Consider the following 27,982-nt stretch of genomic DNA (forward strand, 5'->3'; position numbering starts at 1 on the left):
TTTTTAGCTTCAATTTTGTTTTTCTTTCTTTCTTTCTTCTCCTTCTTCTTTTTTTTTTTGGTCATTTCCAGAAGTCCCACATTAATTTAGAGTGGTATTTCAGAGAAATAATTAAGTCTATATTACTTCCTTGCTTAAAAAGCTTCCAAAATCTTCATATAATATTTTTTAAAAACCCCGAATCACAGAAAATTGCCACAATGCTGTTTATGATCTGGATGTTGCCCACCTCGCTGACTTTACTTTTTATCTGTTTTTTTCACTCAGCATAATCAGGGCATATTGGCTTTTGTGTTATTTCTCAAAGTTTACTCCTTCTATAGGGATTTTGCACTGTTATATTTTCTACCTTGACATTTGATATGGTTGGTTTCTCCTCTGCATGTAAGTCTGAGTTCAGATGTCACCTCCATGGGGAGATCATCCCTGGCCACACTATCATGTCTCCACCCCATTATCAGGCATTCTATTATATTATCCTATCTTATTGTTTTCATAGCACAAGCATCTGAAAATACTTGTTTTTTTACTTGGTTTATCATCTGTTGTCTCCCAATAGAAAGAGTGAGGACTTTGTTCCTTTAATATGTCTCTAGTCTCTAGCACCTAGAGGAGGGTCATGCATAGAGTAGACACTTAATAAATATTTGTTCAATGAATGAATAATAAATAATGGAATGAATGTATGGAGGTCACATGCTGAACACTGATAGAGCAACCTCACCAGTCACTGTGGTCTTTGGTCCATATCAATATGTGTTATATACTATATTTTTGTTTATTTTTTAATTTTAAATTTTATTAATACATGTTTGTAGTACATAATGGTGGGAAGTTGTTTCATATACATACACATCTTAATTCTTTTTTCATCTCTTTCCACTTTGTCCTCCAGCTCCCCTTCCTTTCATCTTTTGGTTCCCTTTTCTGTATCTCTCTATTTCCTATTATCTACTTTTATTTTGTTCTTTGTTTGTATTTTGGGTTTCTTATATAAAAGAAACCATGCAATATTTAAGTATTTGTGTCTCATTTATTTCACATAACATTATGGTCTTAAAGTGCATTCATTTTTCTACAAATGACTCAAGTGTATTCTTTATGGCATATATATAATATATACACATATTATATATATATATATATAACATAGACACATATTATATATAATATAGACACATATTATATGTATAATATATATATAATCACAGTTCCTTTATCCTTTATCTATTATGAGTTGTTCTGCTATAAGCATGGTTATTCAGGTATCACTATAATATGTCTTTAACTCTTGGGGGAAGAAGAAGAAGAACTAGGTCAAATAGAATTTCCACTTTCAGTTTTGGAGAAACTTCAGGATGATTTCCGTAGTAGTTATATTAGTCCACATTCCCAGAAGCAATGTAGAAGGGTTCCTTTTTTTTTTTTTTTAACAGCTTCTCCAGCATCTGTTATCATTTGATTTCTTGATGATGGCCATTCTTCCTGGAATAAGATTGAATCTCAGTGTTGTTTTAATTTGTATTTCTCCAATGACTAGAGATGCTGAACATTTTTTTCATGTATTCATTGGCCATTTGTATACAAATGTCTCTTTGTGAAGTAGAAAGGTCTATTCATTTCTCTGTGAAATGTCTATTCATTTCAGTTGCTCATGTTTTATTGGGTCTTTTATGTTTGAGAGTTCTAATTTTTTTAGTTCTTTTTTTATTCTAGATATTATTTCTCTGAGGAATAGTTTTTTAGGTTTTCTCTTCACTCTGTTGTTTGTTTCCTTTATTCTGCAAAAGTTTTTTAAAATTTAATATAATCCCATTTGTTGGTTATTGATGTTATTTCTCATGTAATTGGGGCTCTGTTCTTGCTATGCTTCTGTCTCCAAGAATTTTGCCAATTTTATCTTTCAGCAATTGAATGGCGGTAGATTTATCATAAATGGTTTTTATGAGGTTGAGGCAAGGTGTTTACCATTTTAAATCATGAATGGATGTTGTAAAGAGAATTTTCTGCATCTATCATGTGATTTTTGTCTTTACTTCTGTTTAGTTGATGGATTATATTTATTACATGGATTACATTTATTGATTTGCATATATTGAACTATCTTTACATTCCTGTGGTGAAGCCTACTTGGTCATAATGTGTGATCTTTTTGATGTTTTGTGAAACTCTATTTGTGAATATCTTGTTGAGGATGTTTGCATCTATTTTCTTTAAAGAGATTGACCTATAACTGGGTCCGTTTATGGTTTTGGAACCAGGGTAATACTAGCTTTCAGGAATGACTTTGGAAGTGCTTTTCTTTTAATTTTATTGAGTTGTCTGAAGAATATTGGTGTTAGATCTTCCCTGCCATTCTTGTAGAATTCAGTGGTAAATTAATTGGCTACTGTATTTTCTTGGTAGATTTTTTATTACTGGTTTAATTTCATTATCTGTTATTGGATTATTCCAGGACTTTACATCTTCTTGGTTCAATTTCGGTAATTTATACATATGTAGGAATCTATCCATTTCTTCTGAATTCTCCAATTTGAAGTAGTTACTAACTATCTTTTGGATTTCAGCAGTGTCTGTTGCGATTGAATCTTTTTTATTTCTAACTGCATTGATTTAGATCCTTTCCTTTTTTGGGGTAAGATTGTGTAGCAGTTTGTCTGTTTTACTTATTCTTTAAAAAAATGAATTCTTTGATTCTTTAATTCTTTGTATTTTTATGTCAATTTAATTAATTTCTACTATGATCATTATCCTTCCTTTCTTGTAAGCTTTGTATTTGGATGGTACTGGTTTTTCTGTGACCTCAAGGTGTATCATTAGGTTATTTATTTGGACTCACTCTGTTATTCTGTTATGGGCATTGATGGCTATAAGCATCTCTTTTGGAATATCTTTCATTGTGTACTGTACTTCTGGTATATTCTACTGACATTATCATTTGACTCTAGAAAGTATCTAGTTTTTTTCCTGTTGATTATTCAAGACTGTATTGTGTAATTTCCATGTGTTTGCATCATTTCTGTTGTTTCTTTTGCCATTGATTTCTAGTTCATTATCCTATAATCTTATAATATGCATAAAATTTGATTCTTTTCTATTTATTTAAGCATGCTTTATGGGCTAATGTATGGTCTATTTTGGAGAGAACTCCATGTGCTAGTAAGAATAGTGCATATTCTGTTTTTGGGTAGAAAACTTTGTTGCTGTTCAATCCATTTATTTTAAGTTTGAATCAATGCTAATACTCTTTGTTGGTTTTCTTGTTTTGTTTGTAGTTCATTTGTCTATTTGTGTCAGTGGGATAGTAAATTCCTGTGCTATAATTGTGTTGATATTTATTTGGTCTTTATGTATAGTGGTATTTGCTTATGATGTTTGATGTACTGATGTTTTGTTGATAAATGTTTATAATTGTTACCTCTTCATGTTGAATTGTTCCCTTAAGTAATATTTAGTGATCTTCTTTGCCTGTTTTGATCAGTTTTATCTTGAACTCAACTTTGTATGAAAATAGTATAACTACTCCTGCTTGTTTTCAGTTTCCATTTGCATGGAATATTGTTTTTCATCCTTCAATTTTTAGTTTATAATTTTTTTGGATTAAATGTGTTTCTTGTATAAATATATTGTTGCATTTTATTTCTTGATCCAGTCTGCCAATCTGTGTCTTTTGATTGGGGAATTGAAGCCATTCACATTGAGAGTTATTATATATTATTTCTATTATTATAGTTATTATAGAAAGTCATTATAGATTATTTCTATTATTGAATTATTTTCCTGTTGCTGATTCCCCCTCTACCCTTCTGTTCAACTTCTCACTTTGCCCAGTGCAGTCATTCTATTAGACTTTTTTTGCCATTGTTTTCTTTATTGTCTCTTTCCGGAGATCCTTGAGATTTTTTTGCGGTGCTGGTTTGGTGGTCATAAATTTATTAAGGTGCTCTTTGTCATGGAAATACCTTGTTTCTCCATCAATTTTGAAAGACAATTTTGCAGAACATATCAGTCTAGGTTGGAGGTTTTTTCTTTTAGGGCTTGAAACACTTTACTACAAGCCCTACTGGGATTTTAGGTTTGTGTTGAGAAGTCTGTTGTAATTCTAAGGGGTTTACCTTTGTATATTATTTGTTATTTTTCTTTAAAAGATTTTAAGATTGTGTTGGACTTCTGGTATTTTAATTATGACATATCATAGCGTGGTTCTTTCCTGATTTTGGCTATTTTGGTTTTTATATGTATTAATCATGTGTGTGTTAAATTCTTTCCCTGTATTTGGAAAATTTTCTGCTATCATTTCTGAAAAAAGCTTTTTTTTTTTTGGTACTGGGGATTGAACTCAGGTCCTTGTGCTTGCAAGGCAGGCAGCGAAACTGCTGAGTTAAATCTCCAGCCCCTGAAAACAACTTTTTAAATGTCATTTGTGCTATCTTCTGATCTTTCATTAATTCTAGTTTATCTTAGATTCATGTTTTTGTGTCATGTAGCAGCTGTTGGATCCAGTTTTTATGTTCTCTTGTTCTTTTGCAGAATCTCTGAGTAGCTGGTCACTGACACCAACCGTATTTTCTAGTCTGATATTCACATTTCTCACTTTTACTTCCCATACTTTTAGTAGAAATTTTAATCTCCTGAACTTCTGTTTGGTATTTTTTATGGACTCTAATTCCCTGCTAAACTGGTCATTCATATTTTTGTCACTTTGTTTAGCTCAGCTAGCTTTTTATTACTGTCTTCTATAAACTTGCTTATTGTTTTGCTTATCAAGTCCATTTTCTGCTTAGTTATATCTTCTTTGAACTAAGCAAGTAGTTTGTTGATCTATTTTTTAAATCTCCTATGTTACTTTTTTGAATAATTCAGCATCATAGCTTTTGATTTCCTCCTCCTTGATGCCCTATATAGATTCTGTTTGGGGTAATTGGTAAATTTTGGAGTCATTTTGTTGCCTTGTCTAATCATGTTTCTTTTTGGTTTTACTGAGGTTTATAGGTTGATTATAGTAGATTCATTTTGTTGCTAGTATAGAGATCTCTTAGTTACTATGAGCTTTTTAATGATAAATTCTGGGTGTGGCTATATTGCCTATTTCCCAAGATCCAATCACCTCCATTAATTTGGGAGGGTAGGCCCAGCACCCAGTTTTCCCTCAGCAGACTGCAGTATTATTAATGCCAGTAAGGTGAGCTAGATGTTGGGACACAGAAAAATACCAATTAATAGTAATGCTGTACCACCCTAGTAATAGCAACAAAATCAACAATAATAATAGCATCAAAGACAAATCGTATCAATATACTGTAAGAACCAATAACATACCCCTCTTAACCATAGAAAAGAGCCAAATATTGATATAGAATAGCTCCACTCACAATAGCAAAGAAGTCACAAAAATAGCATAGAGTTAACTATCTAAAGATTTGTCAAGCTTAATGCTTAGTTTAGATAGAGGATGTGGGAAACAGGATAATGAAAGAAGTAAACTCTAAAAACAACAATGGATGATGAAAAGGAGAAAAAAATATGAGATAAAGTATTATATTAGGAAGTAAAAGTAGTAGAATTAGATAAAAGTAACAGAAGAGAGCAAGAAAAAAGAAAACAAAGAAAAGAGAAAAGCAAGTAGAAAAAAATTAAAGAAAAAAATCCTGCAAGTCCACAAACAAACAAAAAAGAAAATTCATTAAAAAAATCCTCTGTATTGTTGAATGAGTGGTTTCTCTCCAGTGTCTGCAGTCTTAGAATCCAGCAAGTCAGTTTTCTTCACCAAGCTTTATGGCCTTTGGTTTGTGAGCTCCCTATGCTCCAAAGGCCCCTGTGCCCATATACCCCTGGTCTAGTAGCCTTCCAAGCCAAGATGTGACCTTGCTAATGTTAGTAAAGAGAGAAAGCAATAAGATCAGTAATCTCCATGCTGAATATAGGTAGCAAGGCAGGGCTTCAAGCAGACTTCTGGACTTAATGTCAGCACTGTCAGACCCAGTTATCTCTGAAAGCCATATATACTGGGGCTGGCTTCCCACTGTAGAAGGTGGGACCCATATCTTTCCCAACCTGATCTTAAATTTCTCACTGGGTCTTTGTCTAGCCCATATACTCTCTGCAACTATCTTGTGTTTCCCATCCACTCACTGTTGTGAAGTTGTTCTGTAATGACGTGGCTCTGTAGGAAAAACTTGAGAGGTTCTTATGAATTTGGAGTAAGAATAATTTTCAGTATATTTGAGAAACACCAATGGCATCTTGACTGGGAGATAGAGAGCCGTGGGTGATATGAAAAGCACTTGAACAGTTTCACATGGAAAAATGATATGATAGAAATCATATCTTAAAAGAGTAGTTCTGGAAGACAGCTAGTCTGTAGAAGAAAAAGAGGTGAGATAGAAAGCTATTGTAAAAAAACAAGTGAGACATGGTAATGGTTTAGCCAAGGGTGGTAATAGTGGGAGTAGTAGGAAGTGGTTTTGTTTTTAGATGGATTAAGGGATATAATATAAATAAGGTATTTGAGGAAAGACTAAGATTTTTGACCAGAATGACTGGAATGATGGAGTTGCCACTTTCTGAAGTGAGAGACATTATAAAAAGTGGGTAGATATAGACGAAATCAAACTTTTAAATTGGGCCTATAAAGCAAAGCCTTCCAAGGGAGTTACTAAGTAGGAATCTAAGGATAGAAATCTAGAGTTCAGAGGAGAGGTTAGGACAGAAGTAAAATTTTCTTCAAGGTATGTAGGTAGTATTTAAAGTCTTGAGACTAGATGACCACATGTGGAGAGTGAATAGATATAGAAGAGAGGAAATCCTACGACTGGACCCAGCTACCTTCTAGTGTTTGGTGATTTTTATGATAAGGAAGATCTAGCAAAGGGCCCTGAGATGGGGTAGCCAGTGAGTGGAAAGGATACCAAGAGAAAGTGGCAGACCAGAAAGCAAGTGAAGCTGTGTTTTAAGGATAGTTAATTTGGTGCTGTTGATCAGATGAGAACTGAAACATGATCATTAGATTTGATAGCTGAGTCACCAATGACCTTGACAAGAGCTGTAATACACATGGTGGGGGAGAGACAGGGATGGAGAGGGAGAGAAAGGATGTGAAAAAGCTTAACAATTAATGAATCGGGGTAAAGAGAATATGGGAAATAATTGTATTTTCTTTGTACTTTTTCTGAGTCTGAAATTTCTGAAAAATAAGATATTTTAAAAAGTATTGAATGGTGAGAAATGATGACATAGTATAGAGGCAACATTCTAAAAAAGAAGCATAAATATAAAGTAATAGAGCCATGTGTGATTAGGTAAGGTTTCTTTTTTACATGGTAGAAGATGTCACAGTATATTGTATAATAATGGGAACAATAGGAAATGAGGATAACTTTGTATGTGATACTAAGAGAATGGAATTTTTAGGCATGTTCTTGAACCACTTCTAAACCCTCTCTCTTCCAACAGAAGAATCATTCTGCAATGTTATTAAGGGTGCCTGACCATACATGCTCTTCAGAAATTCCCAGGAATGGAAACACATTCTTAGATCGCATACCTTCCAATCATGTTGCAACAAATTCAAAAAGCTTTTTAAAAATTTACATATGAAATTTTTGCATACTTTGTGATATCACATTCCTCATATCATGGGAAATTGTGAAAGTCTCCTTTTCTTCTGCACTCCTACTCTGTAGTAATCCTCACAGTTCGAGTGTTGTATGCAGCTTCAGAACATTTGACTGTATATACACACATGGAGAGCCCAACATCCTTTCAAGTCATTTATACATAACTTTCCTGAGTTGTGTCTTTTCAGTCAATATAACATGCATGACTTCCAAGTCATTCTTTATTATATGTTGATAACTGTGTAGTAGGCCAGTAAGTGGATGTTACATAATACATAAATATGTTGCCTTATCTTAAATAGTATTGGAAAATTTGTCCCATATTTTCTCATATGTGTACTGGAACCTCCATAAAATATTTTATTTACTTATTTATTTAGATTTGTATTAGCATGTATCTACAGTACATAATGATTACATTCAATGTAGGGAATTGGTACATATGCAAAAAGCATTTCATTTCTTTTTTTCCCCCTTCCCTCCACCCCCTTTTATTTTTGCAGCATCAGATTCATTATTGTATACAACATATTGTTGGATTTTGCTTCTTAATCCTTTCTGCCAGTCTATCTCTCTTGATTGGTGAATTGAGGCCATTGCCATTGATGGTTATAACTGATATGTACTGACTTATTATTGTCATGTTATTGTCCTTTTGTTGACTCTTTTGCCTTCTCCTTTTAGTTTCTTGCCTTGCCTATATGATTTGGTGTGTTGGGCCTCATGGTATTGCTACCTTCATTGTCTTTTTCTAGCATATTGTTTAGAATTACTTGTAGTGCTGGTTTGGTATTCATGTAGTTTCTCAGGTGTTCTTTGTCGTGGAAGTATCTTATTTCCCCATCCATTTCGAAAGAGAGTTTTGCAGGATACATCAGACTAGGTTTGGAGGTTGTTTTCTTTTAGTCCTTGAAATACCTCATTCCAGGCTCTCCTTGACCTAAGGGTTTGTGTTGAAAAGTCTGCTGTGATTCTGATGGGCTCTCCTTTGCATGTGATTTGTTTCTTTTCTCATACTGCTTGTAGTATTTTGTTCTTCTGTTGGGTTTCTGGGATCTTGGTTATTATATGTTTAGGTGTAAATTCTTTTTTTTTTTTATTGTGGCTAGTTGGAGTCCTATATGCCTCACTTATATATATGTCAACTTCTTCCCCTTGTTTGGGAAGTTTTCTGTCATTAATTCTGTGAACAGCTTTTTAAAGTCATTTGTATTTTCTCCTGCTACTTCATGGATTCCTATCAGTCTTATGTTATTCTTCTTTGCATCATCTGGGAGTTGTTATTTCTCATAATCCCCTACTGTTTTTAAGATACCTCTCTTTTCAGGGTCACTGACTGCGATCCTATCTTCTATACCTGAAATTCTATCTTCTCAATCTTTTATTCTGTTGCATATACTTTCAATAGAGTGTTTAATCTCTTGGATATCTGTTTGAATCTGTTTTATGGATTCCATTTCTTTCCTATGATGGGCATTCATTGTTTCCATTTCTTTCTTATGCTGAGTCTTCATGGCTTCTATCATGGTCCTGAGCTCGTCTATTTTTTCTCAGTTTTGTTCTAGAGTCTTGAATCATGACTTCAATTTTGCTCACCATCTCTATGGTTATCTGGGAAATTATTTCTGTGTTGAATTTTTCTAGAGCCTGATTGATCTGTTTTGTTACTTCCTGTGCTTTGAGTTCAGGGTGTCCTGGTGGTTCACTATGAGCCTTTTCATCCTCCTTTGCCCTACTGTTTGCCATTGATGAATTTGAAGTCTGTCTTTGTGTCTTGCTTAAGTGTTTTCTCATTTTTATTTTTGTTGTTGGGCTGTCCTTGGTTTAATCTCTGGGTTACCACTCAAATCTTCCAAATATAGTTGCATCCTAGCTTCAGGGTCTCTAACAATCTACAGACATTCTCATCTTCATAACATCAGAGAAAAGAGCTCATCAAGTCAACTACAATCCTTTATCCCAACTGATACAATCAGCAACACAATATGATCAAGCACAACTTGGAAATTGATCACCTGTGGTAGTCACTAGTCTATCACCCTTAAACCATGTGAATTAAATTGAAATCAAGAAGCAGTCCAAAACATGTCTGCGGTGAACAAACTTTTCAACATAGTATATTTACCATTTAGGATGGGGGCTCAGGTAGAGCTAGGATGAGATGAGTAGATAAATAAAAGAATTAGAGAAGGTTTCAAGTGAAGCCAGAGGATATAGAATAACCACACAATCTTTCAGAAACTGTTAAATTCAAAAGGGATAGACAGAGTACAAGTATAAGGACAAGAATGTATCCCCTTAACAGTAATTGGAGCTCGCTTTCCCTTGAAACCACTGTCCCCTGTGTGAGGTAGAATGACAGAAGAAAATAACATAAAGAAAAGAAAAAATTATAAAAGAAGAAATCTGAGTTAGGGCAGGAGCAGAAACAGAAAGGGAGATGAGGGATAATACGTTGGAGCAAGATACTGAGTTGGAGAAAGAGGATAGAAAAAAGAAAGAATTTGTAGTGTGGATTGAGGAAAAGAAAGAAAAAAATGAATTTGAAGGGCCTCTTTCAGACTATATCTCTACTGTCATAATATACAATATGTGCAGCCATGTGCAGAACCAAGACCCCTGTTCTCAGCTAGCTGATGTCAGAACCCCATGATGCAGACTGACCTCAGGCTGTAAGGCCCAGATTGAGTTTCCTGACCTCCTGAATGGTTGAACTCCACACAGTTCTACTACAGGTTTCCCACACCCTTTCTTTAAAGATGTTCATAGTTGGGAACTCAGAAAAATACCCTTTATGACCACCACTGCCTCTGCAGAGTAGGTCCAAAGACTGGCACAGTTAGGAGGTCTGAGAGTGCAGGGGGATTGGGGGTGTTGGGGGGTTCAGGAGTGCCCACGTGGCTACCTTCTTGGTGCTTGAGCAATGATGGTGGACTGACACTTCACTTTATAGTCTCAAGATATATCCATTTTCTTACAAATAACTCACATTTATTCTTTATAGCAAAGTAGTACTCCACTGTGTATAACTATAACATTTACTTTACCTGTTCTTCTGTTGATGGACATACAGTTTCCAATATTAGGCATTATGAATTGCACTGCTATAAACATAGGTATGCAGACATCACTGTGGTATGATGTCCTTAACTCTTTAGGGAAGATACCTAGAAGTGGAATAGCTGGGTCAAATAAAATTTCTATTTTTAGTTTTTTGAGGAATCTCCATACTGATTTCCATAGTAGTTGTATCAGTTTACAGTCCCATAAGCAATGAAGAAATGTTCCTTTCTTCCCACAGCCTCACCATCGTTGGTTATTGGTGCTTACTTGATGGTTGCCATACTTTTTTGGAGTGAGGTGGAATCTCAGTTTTGTTTAAACTTGTATTTCTTGAATGTCCAGTGATTTTTTTCACATATATATTGGCCATCTTTCTTTCTTTCATCTTTTCTCTCTTTCTTTCTTTTCAGTACCAGGGATTGAACTTGGGAACTCGTGCTTGCGAAGCAGGTGGCAGAACTGCTGAGCTAAATCCCCAGACCACCATTTGTATTTCTTCATCTCAGAAGTTTCTCTTCACCTAAGATGCCCATTTTTAACTGGGTTTTTAAATTTGGAGGTCTATTCTTCTGAGTTCTTTATTCTGTGTATTAATTCTTTGTCTGAGGAGTAGCTGGCAAGAAAGTTTCCCATTCTGTAGGTTTTCTCTTACTCTGTTGGTCATTTCCTTGGCTGTACAAAAGCTTTTTAATCTGATGTGATCCCATTTGTTAATTCTTTGTGTTATTTCTTATGCAACTTTTTTTCCCCAGAAAGTCTTTGCTTATACCTATTTCTTCAAGAGTTTTACCTATTTTGTCTTCCAGAAGACTAAATGTTTCTGTTCTAATGTTTAGAATTTTGATCCATTTTGATTTTAGTTTATTGTGTAGTGAGAATACAGATCTAGGTTCAACCTTAGGCATAAAACTGGATAGCCAGTTTTCTCAGTAGCATTTGTTAAAGAGCTATTATTCATCTAGCAAAGCAAGTTTGACCCATTATCAAAGAAAACATAGCTGCATGTTCCCAGAGTTGTCCTTGTATTTTATATTCTGTTCCATTGATCTAAGGATCTTTTGCCCCCGCAATACTGTACTTTTAAAAAAAATTCACTGTAGCCTTTTAGTATAACTTGAAGTCCAGGACTGTGATGCCTGTTGCCTTGTCTTTGTTGCCCAGAATTGCTTCCAATAATGACTTTGGGATTCCTGATTACTTTTCAATCTCATTAAAGACTTTGAAGAGCAGTGGCATTAGATCTGCTCTAAAGTTCTTCTAGAATTTGACACTGAATCTATTAGGACCTGAGCTCTTTTTTTTTTTAACTAAGAGAATGAACATTTATTTTATTTTTTTCCATTAAGTTTATTGGTACATTTTAGGTATACAGTAGAGTGACATTCATCACTACAATCTTGTACCTTTACGCAATGTATCTTGGTTCTTATTTTTTCACTGTTCCCTTACCATCCCTTCACCCCCTCAACCTTTCCCTCTTTACAAAGACTTTGTTTCTATGTTTTCCCTTTTTTCATATTTTTTCTTTTCCCTTCACTCCTTTCCCCTACCTTTTAGACTTCCCCTATTCCTTTAGAAATTTTCTTCCTATTTCACATCATCAATTATAATATTTGAACCTTATCTACACTTTTAGTTTTTCACACCAGAGAAACTATTTGGTATTTACATGTGTGTCCTATTTATTTCACTTAAGCGTATCACCTCAGTGCACACCTATTTATCTGTAAATGTCTCTAGTTTCTCATTCTTTATGGCTGAGTAGTACTCCAATTTATATATAATAAAAAAACCCCAGTCTCCAGTTTGTTGGCAATTGGGCAAGTTTTACCAACTTGCTGCTATAAACATGGGTGCACATATTATCACTGTGGTATGATTCTTTTAATTTTTCTTGGAAGATACCCAGCAGAGAGATAGCAGGGTTAAATGGGACTTCCAAACCTAGTTGTTTGAGGTATCTCCATATTGATTTTCACAGTGATTACAGAGGTCTGCACTCCCACCCACAATGGAGAAATGTTCCTTTCTCCCCTCAGCTCTGCCAACATTTGTTATTGGTTGATTTCATGATAGCAGCCATTCTTTCTGGGGTGAAGTGTAACCTCAGTATTGTTTTCATCTGCATCTCTCAAATGACCAGTGATGTTGAGCATCTTGTTATATATTTATTTGATTCTTTTACTTTTTGTCTGAGAACTGTCTGTTCATTTCAGATGCCCATTTTTTAATTGAGTATTTATACTTGGGGGATCTAATTTTTTTGAGTTGTTTATATATTCTAGATAGTAGAATTTTGTCTGAGGAAGAGCTGCTAAAATTTTTTCCTACATTATAGCTTGTCTCTTAGCTCTATTGGTGATTTCTCTTGTAATGTTAAAAACTTTTTAATAAGATGAGATCGCAGTTGTTGATTCTTTGTGCTAGTTCCCATGCTACTGAGGATTTGTTCTTAAAGTCTTTTCCTATGCCAATATCTTTGAGAGTTCTACCTAATTTACCTTCCAGCAAGTTCAGTGTTTCTGTTTTAATATTTAGATCCTCAGTCCACTTCAATTTTAATTTAGTTCATGGTGAAAGATATGGGTCCAATTTTAATCTTTGACAAGTTGAAATCCAGTTTTTCTAACACTGTTTATTAAAGAGGCTATCTTTTCCTCCACTGAGTTCACTTGGCTCCTTTGTCAAAGATGAGGTAGCTAAGTACATCTGGAGTTGTTTCTGCATCTTCTAATCTATTCCACTGGTCCTTAGGTCTTTTTCTTTGCCAGTACTATGATCTATTTATCACAGTGGCTTTGTAGTATGGTATCAAATTGGGAACTGCGGTATCTCCTGCAATGTCTCTGTTGCCTAGAATGGTGTTTGCAGTTATAGGTGTCTTCTGGTTCCAAATGAATTTTTGGATTGTTTTGTCATGGTCTATGAAGTAGGCTATTGGGATTTCAATCAGGATTGCTCTGAATTTGTATAATTTTGGAAGTATGGCCATTTTCACTATATTGGTTCTTCCTACCCAGAAACAGGGGATGTCTTTCCATTTTATGATATACTCTTCTATCTCTTTTTTTCAGAGTGCTGTAATTTTTAGTGTAGAGGTCTTTTGTGTCCTTTGTTAGATTGATTCCTAGATATTTCCTCTTTTCTTATGTGAAAGAGATTGTTTCACTAATTTCTCTCTCAGTGGGTCTATCCCTTGTGTTCAAAAAGTCTATTAATTTTTGAGTGTTGACCTTGTATCCAGCTACTCTACTGATTCTGTCAATTAAGTCTAGAAGCCTTTTGGGTCTTCTATGTAGAGTATCATATCATCAGCAAATAGTAACAGTTGAACTTCTTCCTTTCCTATCTTTATTGCTTTTATTTTTTTCTCTTGTCTAATTGCTCTGGATAATGTTTCCAAAATGATATTGAACAGGAGTGGTAATAGTGGACATCCTTGTCCTGTTCCTGATTTTAGCATGAAGGTTTTCAGTTTTTGACCATTTAGTATGATATTGGCTGTTGGTTTTTCATAGATAGCCTTTATCAAGTTGAGATAAAAACCACCTATTCCAATTTTTTGCACGGTTTTTAATCATGAGTGCGTGTTGAATTTTTTCAAATGCATCTTCTGCATCTATTGAGATGATCATATCATTTTTGTCCTTGACTTTGTTAATATAGTGTATTACACTTATTGATTTGCAAATGTTGAACCATCCTTGCATCCCTGGGGTAAATCTGACTTGGTAAGGATGTATGATCTTCTTGATGACACTCTGTATTCTGTTTGCCAGTATCTTGTTGAGGATTTTTGCAGCTATGTTCATTAGGGAAATTGGTCTGTAGTTCTCTGGACTTCCCCTTCCAGGCCCAAAGATATGGTTCTAAACCTCTTTTCAGTCATATGATAAAATATCTGCTGACACTTTTTCATGTGTGCCTATTTTATTATATATTTTCCACATCGGACTCCAAAAGTTCACCATGAACTGTGGTTTGATTTAAATTGAAAGGTACCTCAGCACCCTTGGAATTTGTGAGTATAAATGAGAGAGTTTAAGCTACATGATCTCTAGGCAATTTCCACCAAAAGGAAAGTTAAACTCTGCTTTCTCTAGTGCAGCATGCTATGCAGCACCCTGAAATAGGTAGCTTAGAAGGTAGAAAGACAGGTTGGATGAACTGCCTCTGCTTTGGGAGTTTATAATTAGGTGAGCATCCAGACCTGTTATGAAATGTGTGGTGTGAGAGAGGTGCAGTATGATATGGGGGTGATCATATGGGCTGGGATTAGCACAGACCAGGGAAGATTTCTTAGATGTGGTTGGAGGGCTAGAACTTGCCCACAAATTGGGTGAGGCTGCTTGAGGGAAACACAGAGGTTAAGACACAGAGAATGCCAAGCCTGGGTGAGTTGGGGAAAGCAAATGTGGCTAAGGATTTCTGTGCTTGATAGATTTAGTTCTGAAGTGCAGAACATGTGGAAAGATCTAGAGAGTGGATGTGAAGTTAAGCCTGGAGTTTAGAGACAGGGCAAGATTGAAGACTAGAGAATTGGACATTATACCCTTACAGGGTCATAACTAAAGTAGGTGTTTACAAACTTATTAAGTGTACAGGGAAAAGTGTAGGGCCTTGGTATATGTCTAGTTTGAGGATACAAGGATCCGCAGGAAGGCATCAGAGTAGTCAAACCAAACTGACAACTGAACAGCTGTAGAAACTCTAGGGGTGGAGGAGTAGCAGGAGACTGTAGTGCAGATGGCCAGCAAGGGGAGCATTCCAGACATCCTTGGCCCTAACACAGCCGATTGCCATGAGCCAACTTGTCTCTTTGTATTTATCATTTGTGGTGCAAGTATATTCAAACATTATGTGAGATATTCATACACTTTGGCATAAAATTTGTTTTACAAACAGCTATTTAGACAGGAGGGCAGGACACATTAATGTATGCAGCTGGGACCAGCTGTTCAAACCCCTCAACGCCATTGTGCTCTTTGTACTGTGACCTATCAATGCATTTAATGCTAGAATTTAAAATAAGGACAAATTTATCATAGAAAGCAAGACTAAATTCTACCAGTTCAATAGAAAATCATAATAGTGATCCAGGTTCATGAAGTAGTCAAACGGTTTGTTTAAGTGGCTTTACTGTTGTTGAGGTCCCTTGTAAATGTTCATTTGTTGTTTATTCAATTGTTTTATTATCCAATAGTAATTAATAAATAGAAAAAAATGGAACAAGAGATTAAAACTTCAAGATAAATTATCAAAGGGAGATAGTATCTACACAGTGAGAAAATTTGGTTGTAACTATTGTGAGCTGAACAAGCCCAGTTTGGATATTTACTATTTGTTAGATTCTCTTTGTTGAGTAGCAATGGCCTCTGAAGATTAGAAGTCAGTAGGAATTATCTGCTTCTTCCTAGACAGGCCTGCTATTTCAGGTGGCATGTTGCAATTAAAGCAAGTTTCAGGTAGAATTCTTCTCTAAGTTTAGCTGGTTATAAAGCAGGTGTATGCGCCCACACACATACACAACCTGTACTGAAAGATTGGTCAAATTTCCAATTCTATGTATTCTTAGGCATTTTACAAGTACTGCATAAAATGATCACTTTCGGCAAATACAACCATATTTCCAGGTCAGGACCAATTAATGAATTTCTTCATTGTGGGATAAGAGTAGGAGGCCCTTGTTTTCAATGGAGTTCTAAAATTAGGGCCCTCTACCAGTATTTAGCTGGTGGGCCTACCTGACTCATGCCTGTTCATGCAAGGGGAAAGGTACTCAAACACATTTCTAACTCCTACATGTGTTGAACACTCCTTATTTAACTACAATAAATTACTTTCTTTATCCTTCTAGAGAAAATTCAGATAGGAATAATTGATGCACATATTTTGGAAGAGTGAACTACCAATTAGGGTTCAGTCATGCTTTGCTTAGTGATGGGGATATGATGTGAGAAATGTCATTAGGCAGCTTTATCATTGTAAAAGCATTACAGAGTATACTTACACAAGCTGGATGGTACACAGCCTGCTGATGTGATTAAGCCATGTAGCAAACACAAGATATGTGAGGCTCCTGCTGTGATAACATGGCATGCTCTTTCACAGTAGGTTTTTTTAAAGAAGGCGTACATTCTAACTTAATGATACCAAATATAAGATAGTAAAAACATACCAGTAACATTCATTGTTTATGATTATCAGTTTTAAACAATATACATTGCCCAGGCTTGCCTCGAACTCATGGTGATCCTTCCTTCTAATCCTCCTGTGTGCTGGGATTACAGATATGCACCACCATGCCTGTCTTAAATAGTGTACATAATTGTATGCACTATACGTTAAGGTGACTGGCAGCATAGTAAGACCTCACAAACATGTGAATAGTGTGTCATGCTATGAAATTATGGCAGTTAGGATGGATACAGCTTTTGTGTTCCATTCTAGTCTTATGGGACCACTATTGTACATGCTGTCTGTTAAACAAAATGTCATTGTGCAGAGAATGACTATATTTCAAGGGTTAACTCAACATCCTGGAGAGTAAATTAAATCAACTTTCACATACACATACTATGTTTTCTGAATGGAAATACAGTAAGGTAAATTACAGGCAATGTAACAATTGTTTTAAATTTTTGTATGATAGGACAAAAGTCCCCATGTTAGGCTAAACAATATATTGCTCCCAAAGATGTCCATGAACACATGCCATTACATGGCAGATGAAATCCTAAGAGGGAAATAGTATCCTGGATTATCAGTTGCAAGTAAGAGGGTGGCAGAAGAGAATAGATCACAGAAGAGGTGAGGAGGTTAAGGAAACAGACTGGAATAGTAGAGAAACATGGAGAAAAGTATAGAGGCAGTCACTAGAAATTCAAAAAAATGAAGGAAACAGATTATCTCCTCAGTAAAGACTGGCCCTGCTAACACCTTGTCTTTAGTCACATTGAAGCTGTTTTTAATTTCCAACTTCCAGAAGTGTAAGAGAATAAATCAGTGGTGCTTTACACCACTAAATTTGTGGTGATTCATTATATGGCCATAGGAAATGAGTGCAGCTATCAATATTAATGTTAGCAGCATCTTGGTCCAACTCATGGAAGTTTCCATGGGAGCTATTCTAAAACCTTTGCAGTATGAGACTGACAATTCTATTACCAAAAGTCCTTCACTGAGACACAGGGAAAGAAGTACAAATGGTAAATGTTTAAACTGTTCTTAGGAATAGACTCAAAGTCAGCCCTTGACTGTAAAATGTCAATGATTTCCTTTTCCCTTACCAGACACAATGGAACTAGATCACCATTTGAATTAAAATGAAATATAATGAAGCCATGTTTTTGTTCCAGGAAGCCCACTGGGACTGTATGCTGGCCAGGGCTATACTCCAGCAAATGCTAGCCTGATAACACTTAACTTACTATTGATTCTACTCCAATCAAATGGGCTGCTTTATTGAACAAAGATTAGGCTGTCTTAGTCCCCATTAGAGAATGTCAACATATCAAAATGTGACATTAAGTTTGAGGAATTCAATTCCACAAAGGAAAAGGATTTTAAGAAACTAGAAACTGCTATTGATTATCAGGTTAAAGAGGAGGAAACTGCCTGGCTTTGCTATGTCAGGATAGCCCTGGGGAATGAAAATCAGTAGAACCTTTGTTTGTTTTTTGAGAGAATTACTATTGAGAATATTGTTGTTAAAGCACTTATAATTCAAGATGACATGGAAAAATTTCAAAAGTTTCGGTTTTCTCATTTCTATATTTGCTCCCAGGGTTATTACAGAAATTAAACAGGAATATTAGTTCAGTCCTTTGCACAAAGGGACATAATAAGCGGCAGTAGCTAATTAAAGGAGGAGCTTTCTATGATCAGAACTTTAGGGAGATCAGTGCCAAAATGGCAGACTAATTGGGCTTTTCTAAAACTCCCTGCATAAATGCCTTTTATTGACATGTACAGTTTTAGATACTTTAATAAGGCCATTGGGAAAATCTGTTTTCTTTCTCAAATGAATTAGATGTGTCCACAAAGCAGAGAACAAACCTTTTTAATATAAAATAGTTTCTGGATTCCAAGCCAAACCCTAGATGACTATTCTGGCAGCTCACTGTTCTCTTAACACTGATTCAACATCTTAATACAATACTGACTTCTTTATCCAGCCAGCAGAAGGCTTTCATGCCCACTTTAAAAATTTACAACTCCTCAGGTCCCTGATTAACAGTACAGTAATCACCATCAGAAAGGAGGAAAAATAAACAAAGAATGAAGCAGAAGAACAAATAAATTTTTGAAAATTATTCTGCAATGTTTGAAGAACCACAGTAAAACAGTAGGGATAGATTTAGACTTATAGTGCGGTTGTACATTTGCACCCCAGCAAAGAAAATTGCTTACAAAGGTAAAATTCTTTCTTTCACTAGGGCTTCTATAGCTAGTGCTTTTGGTCTAAAATGTTCTGGCTAATAACTGAGGGTTAGCCAGAAGCTCCTTTGCTGTGTGTAACCAGCTCTCTGGTTTCTCAGATAGGACTGCAAATCTTGAGCCAAGCTTCTGTTTGAACTAGAAATCCTGGCCTTTGGACACCTATAATAATTATTGACTTTAATCTTTTTTTAAAGAGCAAGTAATGAAAAACGATAAGAAAACAGCACAACAGTAAATGAAAAAGATATAAAGAGAAACATAAAATAGTGAAGTGTCTTTACTAAATTGAGCCTGGATTTATGCTAAAATTCCATTAAGATTTATTTTTCTCAGCTTCTCCATTTCAGGACTTATTCTGAGGCAATGAGAAGTCCCAGAACAGTATATTTCCATTTTCCCTTAATAAAGAGGCTTTTAGTACCGTAGGTAAATATGAAGCAGTACATACCCTTTCTTGGAAATACGTATTTCTGTGTTGTAATTATCTCCAATATTATCTATGGGTTGACAAACTTAGGAGGCAAGAACTCAAACAGAAAGGGAAACTAGCCACTAAATGCTCACTTTCCTGCTGTGTTGCTCTGTTTATGAATATGTTTCAGCTGTTGCTTTGATGGTAGATGACATCTTTACGGAACCACTAGTGCATTTACTTATTCTCCACTCATTCATTCATTTGAGATATTATTTTAATTTTTTGCATTTATTTTAATTTCACACTTACAGACAAGTTGCAAATATACTACAAAATATTTCCATATACCTCAGATTCCCTAAATGCTAATATCACCACTCTTGTTTTATTTTTGTGTGTATATAAACATTCCCATTATCTCTCTGAAACACTTGAGAATAAGTGGCCAGTGTGGTCCCTTATCACCCTTAAACACTTCAGCATTTTTGCTACAAACAAGCATATTCTTTTACATAACACAATATAACAATAAACCTCAGAACACTGTCACAGTTCAATATTTCTTTTTAGACATTATACAAATTTTGCCAGATGTTCCATTAATTCTGTTTATTTATTTATTTGGTGCTGGAGATCAAACCCAGGGTCTCTTGTATGCTAGGCAAGCACTGTACCACTGAACAATGTTGCCAGCCTTTCTCTGTAATTTTTCAAAGACATGTTTTATATACAGGGAAATCCAATTTTTAATGTGTGTAGCTCTGTGAGTTCCATAAATCCATAAGAATTCTCTAAAGATCTAGGCTAAGCTGGGCGTGGTGGCGTATGCCTGTAAGACCAGCACTCCTGAGGCAGGAGCATTGCTGGGAGTTCAAGACCAGCCTAGGCTACATAGTGAGTTCAAGGTCAGTCTCAACTACATAGTGAGACCTTGTCTCAAACAAAACACCAAAACAAAACAAAACAAAAAAAGATCTAGGCTAAGCATGGTTTCCTGATTCTCCCCGGGCAGTTGGGCAGCTCTAAGGAGCCAAATCCAGTATTCATCACTGCAGGTTTTAGTCTGTTTCCTCCTCCAACTGTGTCCTAAAGGAGACAGTGTTTACCACCCTTCCACCTGTGAGTGAAGACTCTTGTTCCATACAGCCCATGTTAGGCCCTTCCTGGGTGGTCTGGTCTGAACGTTTGTGTTCACCAAAATTCACCAAAAATTCACATGTTGAAATCCGAACTTTCAAGGTGATGTTAGTGGGAAGTAGGGCTTTTGAGAGGTGATCAAGATAGCAAAACCTTAATGAATAGAATTAGTTTCCTAGAAGAACCCCAGAGACCTGCCTTATTCCATGACCCATGTGAGGGCATCACCAGGGAATGGCTCTCACCTGACTCTGAATCCTCCATTCCTCGGTCTTGGGCCTCCCAACTCCAGAACTGTAAGAAATACTATAGACTGCTGCTATTTATCAGTCACTTATTCCTTGGTATAGCAACCCAAATAGACCAAGGTACAGGAGACTTCTATTTCCTTCCCAGGCTTGCAGCACAGGAGATTTCTCCAGATTCTCTCCTGCTCCCTGTCTTTCTCTGGTGCCCTGGCAAGGTCTCTAGAAGAGAGGTGAAAGTTTCCCTTGTGTGTGTAGACTAATATCCTTTCATATCACGCAATCCTTGTCCTTTAGTGTTTGGGAAAAGTATTGGCTGAATTTTTCTCATCAGGTTGTATAACATCTGGTGTCTCTACCAGGTGAATAGGTGCCCAGAGGCTGTCTCTTTCTCTGGAAGTTCCCATATTTCTTTAGATCCTGGGTTTGCCAGTGGCCCTGCAATAATAGTGCGCATCTCTAGGAGAGACCCAAGAAAAATTGTGACTTTGTGGATAAGTGAGCATTCTGTTGTTTTAAGAATGAGAACATTTATTGTTTACTTTTCTACACTATGAGAAGAGTTTAGGTAACTGTTTTACATTTTTTTTGTCATCTCTATGTGTTTGAATTTTTTTCTTAGTGTACTTCATGAAGAAAATATTTAGAAAGAAAAACTATTATTTCTTGATATATCAGTAATGTAATAGGAAATAATTTGTTAAAATATTCAAATAGTTTCTTTCTCAAAGAACAAGCAATCATCTGATAATGATCACATTTTTATCAGGACCGGTTTAAGAGTAACATACAGTGATACAGTAATTAAAATGCAAGGTTTAACATTTGGATTTAATTATATCTTCCAATAGGCAGATCCTTTCCTGTAGTTGCTTATGACCCATACTAAAGTCACTGTTCACCATTTTCCTGAGTTTTATAAAGAAATAAATCTGATTGGTTGGTATTCATCTCTGTAAAGCTAAGGCACGGCCTTGCTTGCTAAAGGATTTTAGCTAGATAGTCTTCTCTGAAAGTTATAGGAAGATTTTTCAAGTATTTTGAAGGGAAATTAATAATTAAAAAGAAATAATACCTTAACTATAGGACACTCACTTGCATGATATATCTACTATTGATAATTATACAAAAAAAGTTTATAGTGCAAAGTTACACAAAATAAATTCCTGAACTGATCTCAATGTTGTAATTAGTTCCTCTCAGAGTTTTCCCTCTGGACGTGGTGAGGCAGCCACAATTGCTTTCAACACTGTTAGGAAATTGTGTAACTTCTTAAAGGCAGATAGTCATAAACCTTTATTGAACAAATTTTGTATTAGCTGCTGTAGAGATCTAAAATGTTGTAAAGAAATAATTATTCTGAATAACTGTTATAAAAGTGTAGAATTCCTCCTGGACCTCTTTTGTCTAAATATACACTTCATAGTGATAATTTATGATTATAATACAGTCTTTTGGTGTTTCTGTTTGCCCTTTGGGGTTGGGACAAAGCTAAGCATGAATTTTTTTTCATTAAGTTTATTGGTACATTTTAGGTATATGATACAATTGCATTCATCATTGGGATCTTGTACTTTACATGGCATATCTTGGCTCTTATTTTTTCCCCATTCCTTGCCCCCTCCCTTTCGCCTCCTCCACCTTTCCCTGTTTACAAAAACTTTGTTTCCATGTTTTTCTTTTTCTCATATTTTTTCTCTTCCCTTCTTATCTTTCTCCCACCCCTCCCACTTCCCCTACTGCTGGGGTGGAACACTCTGTAGACATCTACTAAGTCCATTTGTTCTAAGACTTGGTTCAGTTCTGTTATTTCATTGTTGATTTTTTGTCTAGGTGATCTGTCTATTTGTGTTAGTAGAGTATTGATGTCCCCCACTACAATTGTATTAGTGTTTATTTTGTTTTTCATGTCCAATAATATTTGTTTTGTATAGTTGGGGGCAGTAGTATTTGGTACATATATATTTATGATTGTCATCTCTTCCTCTTGTATTGTTCCCTTTACAAGGAAGTAGCATCCTTTTTTGTTTCTCTTAGTTAGTTTTGGTTTGAAATCTCTGTATGAAAATAATATAGCTACCCTCACTTTTTTTTCTGGGCTTCTGTCACATGGAGAACTGTTTTCCATCCTTTTACTCTCACTCTATGAATTTCTTTGTGGATTAAGTGGATTTCTTGTACACAGCATATTGTTGGATTATTTTTTCTTATTCCATTCTGCCAGCTTATTTCTTTTGATTGGTGAATTGAGGCCATTAACAATGATGGTTTTAACTGATATGCATTGATTTAATCATTGTCATGTTGTTTTCTTATTGTTTTTTATCCCCCCCTTTAATTTCTTACTTTGCCAGATAGATTTGCTCTGTTGGGCCTCATAGAGTTGTGACCTTCATTGTCTTTCTTTAGGATATTATATACAATTGTTTGGAGTGCTGGTTTGGTATTCATGAAGTTTTTCAGGTGTTCTTTGTCATAGAAATATCTTATTTCCCCACCAATTTTGAATGATAGTTTTACAAGATACATCAGTCTAGGTTGGGGGTTGTTTTATTTTAGGACTTGAAATATCTCACCCTAGGCTCTCCTTGACTTGAGGGTTTGTGTTAAAAAGTCTGCTGTGATTCTGATGGGCTTTACTTTGCATGCGATTTGTTTCTTTTCTCTAACTGCTTGTGATATTTTGTTCTTCTGTTGGGTTTCTGGGATCTTGACTATTATATGTCTAGGTATAGCTTTTTTTTTAATCATGGTTACTTGGACTCCTATATGCCTTTCTTAATTTGTATGTCAAGTTTTACCCCTCTGTTTGGGAAGTTTTCTGTCAGTAATTCTGTGAACAGTTTTTTAAAGTCATTTGTACTTTTTCCTGCTACTTCATAGACTCCTGTCAGTCTTATGTTATTCTTTGCATCATCTAGGAGTTGTTGGATCAATTTTTCATTGATCCCTTACTGTTTTTAAGAGATCTCTCTTTTCATGGTCACTGACTGCAATCCTATCTTCTATATATGAAATTCTATCTTCACATTTGTTCATTCTGCTGTAAATGTTTTCTATGGAGTTTTTAATCTCCTGGATAGCTGTTTGAATCCATTTCATGGATTCCATTTCTTTCCTATGTTGGGCATTCATGGTGTCTATTTCTTTCCTATGCTGGACATTCATGGTTTCCATCATGGTCCTAAGCTCATGTATTTTTTTTTTTAAATCTATTTCTGTTCTAGAGTCTCTAATCATGTCTTTCATTCTGCTCACCATGTTTGTATTTATCTGGGAAATTATTTCTGTTTTGAATTTTTCTAGAGTCTCATTCATCTATTTTGTTACTTCCTGTGGTATTGGTTCAGGGTGTCCAGATGGTTGACTGTCAGATTTTTCCACCCCATTTCCCCCAGAGTTTACCTTTGGTGAGGTGGAAGTCTTTGCCTTATTTAAATATCTTCTCATTTCTATTCTTGTTGTTGGTACTACTCTTATTGATTCCTGGATTAATACATTGATCTTTCACATATAGCTGGTCTTTAGGTTTTGAGTCTCTCATGACTCTGAGGCAATCTCATTTTCATTATACTAGGGAGGACAACTGATTGGATCAATCAAAACATGCCCACGTGATACAATCAGCTACACAATAGCATCAAGCACAGCTTAGAAACTGACAGTTTGTGGTAGTTATTGATCTATTGCCTTTAACTGTGTTAATTAAATCAAAATCAAGGACCAGCCAAAAATATGTTTATAGTGAATAAAATCTTCAATATAGCAACTTTACCCTTCAGGATAGGGACTTAGAAGGAGTTGGGGATGGAGGGTTATACAGATAGGATAGACAGAGGTTAGAAGTGAGGTCATAGGACACAAAAAGATCACACAAACTCTAGGAAGCTATTGAAGAGCAGAGGAAAAGACTAAACAAAACATACACAGAACAGAACAAACAGCTATAGGGAGGCTAGCAACTGTAATCACTTTCTTTTAAAACTAATGGCAATTTAGAGAAGGAAAAAGAGATGAAAAGGAGAAGAAAGAAAAGAAATTTGAATTAGGATAGGAACAGGAACAAAAAGGGAGAGAAATGAAGATCAAGGTAGGGGAGAGAGAGAGAGAGAGAGAGAGAGAGGGAGAGAGATAAGAAAAAGAAGATTAAAAACAGTAAAAATATTTGAGAAAAGAAAAAGATACATTAAGATTTCTTAAGCAATTAAAAATAAGATAAAAATATTTCTTTGAAAATAGAAAATACAAATAGAAATAAAGGCCCTCTTTCAGGGTATGTCTCTGTTGACATAATAGACAGTGTGGGAAGGAGTGTACAGATCTAAGCTAATTAGTCTCAGTAAGCCAGAAGCTGTCCCCTGACGTTCAGACTGATTTCTTTCTGCACTGCCCAAGTTGAGATCTCTGACCTCCTTTTGGGTTGAACTCTGAAAGGTTCTACTGCAGTTTCCAGCTGCCTTTCCCCTGAAGTTAGACCAGGTTCCAATGTGAGGTGCTGGTCCCTCTGACTGACTTACCAACTATGGTGGTGTGGTGTGCCTTTATCATAGAGATTTTCTTCACTTTTCCAGTGGGCTTCAATTTTCATCTAGAAGCCTCAGAAAGGCCCTCTTTCTCTTGTTCTTGGGGGGTCAGGAGCATGGACACTGCTGTGTTGGTACCCACGTGGCTGAGATCCTCTGCTGTTCTGGGCCAAAGGGGTGAGCCGAACAGAGGGTCTATTATTTCTATTTCATGTGCAATATCATTAAGCTCTTTTGTTCGGTGTGATTTAGGTAAGGCAAAAGAGAATGTTAAGATGTGGTATAGAAAGTTCAAAACAAGTCCTACATGTTTTTATAAATTATTATAAATGGAACTAATAAATACATTCCTTAGTATTAATGGGTATAAGGGTAGTACTATGTTGTATCTTCTTTTTCTCCACTACTAATATATACTTTAAACATAGAAATAAATACAAAAATGCAAAGATGAAAATCTACCCTTAATACCACAACTGAAATTCCAGCTTTGTGTGTGTGTGTGTGTGTGTGTGTGTGTGTGTGAATCGCAAGGAATTCACAAGCTATGTTCATAGCTTGAAATCAGCTGAGGTAGGAATTTGCACCATAGAATAGGCAAAGATTATAACTCAGGGCTCTTACTTTTATCCCAGATTTAGCTATTCAATATTTACTAGGCAACCATTGAGCACATTTATTTATCTATATGTATGCATTTCTATTTCTATATTTAGATCTATATGTCTACATTTGTATCCTCTTATAAAATTTGGATGATGCTATAATGCAGCTTTGAAGCTCTGTATTTCTAACCTCCAAAATATTATGAGTCCTCCTGGGAAATTAATGGGAAAACTCATTTTTGTATATCTAGGGAGAACAAGGACCTCAAGGTTTTCCAGGGCCAAAAGGCAATATGGGCTATGGACTTCCAGGCCATAAGGTAAGTGTTTCCAGATTTCAGAGAAATGCTTGGGCTTGAGATCTTCTGAGCTTAACCTTGGCTTTGAAAAAGATCTCTATGTGTGTCGTGCTTCTTATGACTCTCAGAAATCCATGTGAAATTAAATCCTAAATGTTGCCTTTCTATCTGTAAACTTAGTCATTTTATAAAATTTCCTTTTAAAGACCAGCTAGTAGTAGAATAAATCCTTATAACATACATATAGGAAATATCATATGATTCAGGAATCTGGTAAATTATACAGTAGCTGAATTTCTCAAAGGCAGTGGGCTAAACAGATGGTGTCTCAAGATCTCTTTGCTTTGAGGTTCTGATTCATCATAAATTAGATTGTGGTACCCAAAAGAGTGCGAATAAACTGCCCTCAAAGTGTTTTTGTTTTCATTTTATGTATTTGTATCAATAAGAGCCCCATGTCTTCAACAGATATGAGGTATAAATAAATCAAATTATACAGTGTTCTTACTTGGCTTTAATATTCACATTTTTAACTTTTCTTTTTACTACATTATAAAGGGAGAGCATGGAGAACGAGGTGATGTGGGAAAGAAAGGTGAAAAGGGGGAAACTGGAGAGCCTGGATCCCCAGGAAAACAGGCAAGAAAAGATTTTTCAGGTCTTACTACTATAATTTTTATACTTTAAATGGTTCTAACCTACATTAATTTTTACTCTTCTTCTACTAAGTAGGGTTTACAAGGACCAAAAGGAGACCTGGGTCTTACAGTGAGTATCTAATGTAGGGGATAATTGAGGGTCTTGTGCTTACAAAATTACTACTTTCATGACAGAGCTGTAGAATTGTGAATCTCCTGTTGCAGGATTCTAGTTGCTATTTAAATGATAGGCTGCCACCAACTCAACATTAATGTAGTTGCATGAGGTAATTGAATTTGAATGTGAGAGGAGGCATAGCACTTGGCAGTCTTGGCCCACCTCCAGGTGGAGGTATGTGACTGTTTTCCTCTTATCCCTGGTAGGAATTGCATTGCTGTTTTTGGCAACAAGGAAATGAGCTGTTTAAAAGAAGCCAAATGTCCACATGATATTTAGTTTTATTTGATCATGAACTAGTTCCTTGTAGGAAGACTTCTGAAGAGAACAGCAAACACAAAATTGGGATTATATTTATATATTGGTTCACCTGTTCAACAAATATTTGTTAAGCACCCACAACCATTTTCCTCTTTGTTTCCATGTACCATTAAAAATAAAAGGCTGGCTCCTCAAATTCTCATGGGTGAGAAGCTTCTATAATTTCTATAGCAAATTCTAATCCCTCCCTTCTGAGATGAAGGCATTACATTTCCTGAAGTTAAGAAGGACCTTTTCTTTTTATTTTTCTTTCCTTCTTGATATTCCCTTAAGTCATAGTCTGGAGTTGCTGATCCTTTCTAGGTACTGTGTCAGGAAATTCCTGGGATGAGGAGGTGGAATTCAGGTGGTGACAAGCGCAGAGAACCAGACATGTGACAGAGAAGACTGCTCGTGTTCTGCCTTTTTCTCTTTGTTATTCCCACAGCAGTCAGACCTCCAACGATGCTTACTGTGGGTAAAGCAGCAATATATATATATATTATATATATAATATATAA

At 35.6% G+C, this 27,982-nt stretch overlaps 1 protein-coding gene across 2 annotated transcripts in view; it reads left to right on the forward strand.

Annotated features, from left to right (window-relative positions):
* Positions 1-27,982, forward strand: part of Col28a1 (collagen type XXVIII alpha 1 chain) — a 197,379-nt gene that overhangs the window by 143,957 nt on the left and 25,440 nt on the right. For both annotated transcript variants that reach the window (XM_033758283.1, XM_033758285.1), the window contains exons 28-30: positions 26,298-26,366; positions 26,904-26,984; positions 27,078-27,113. In XM_033758283.1, coding sequence (XP_033614174.1) covers positions 26,298-26,366; positions 26,904-26,984; positions 27,078-27,113 — 186 coding nt within the window. The remainder of the gene's footprint in view (positions 1-26,297; positions 26,367-26,903; positions 26,985-27,077; positions 27,114-27,982) is intronic.

This window comes from Fukomys damarensis, unplaced genomic scaffold, assembly GCF_012274545.1.
Source record: "Fukomys damarensis isolate Sample0158 unplaced genomic scaffold, DMR_v1.0_HiC HiC_scaffold_4, whole genome shotgun sequence".
Taxonomy (NCBI): Eukaryota; Metazoa; Chordata; class Mammalia; order Rodentia; family Bathyergidae; genus Fukomys; species Fukomys damarensis.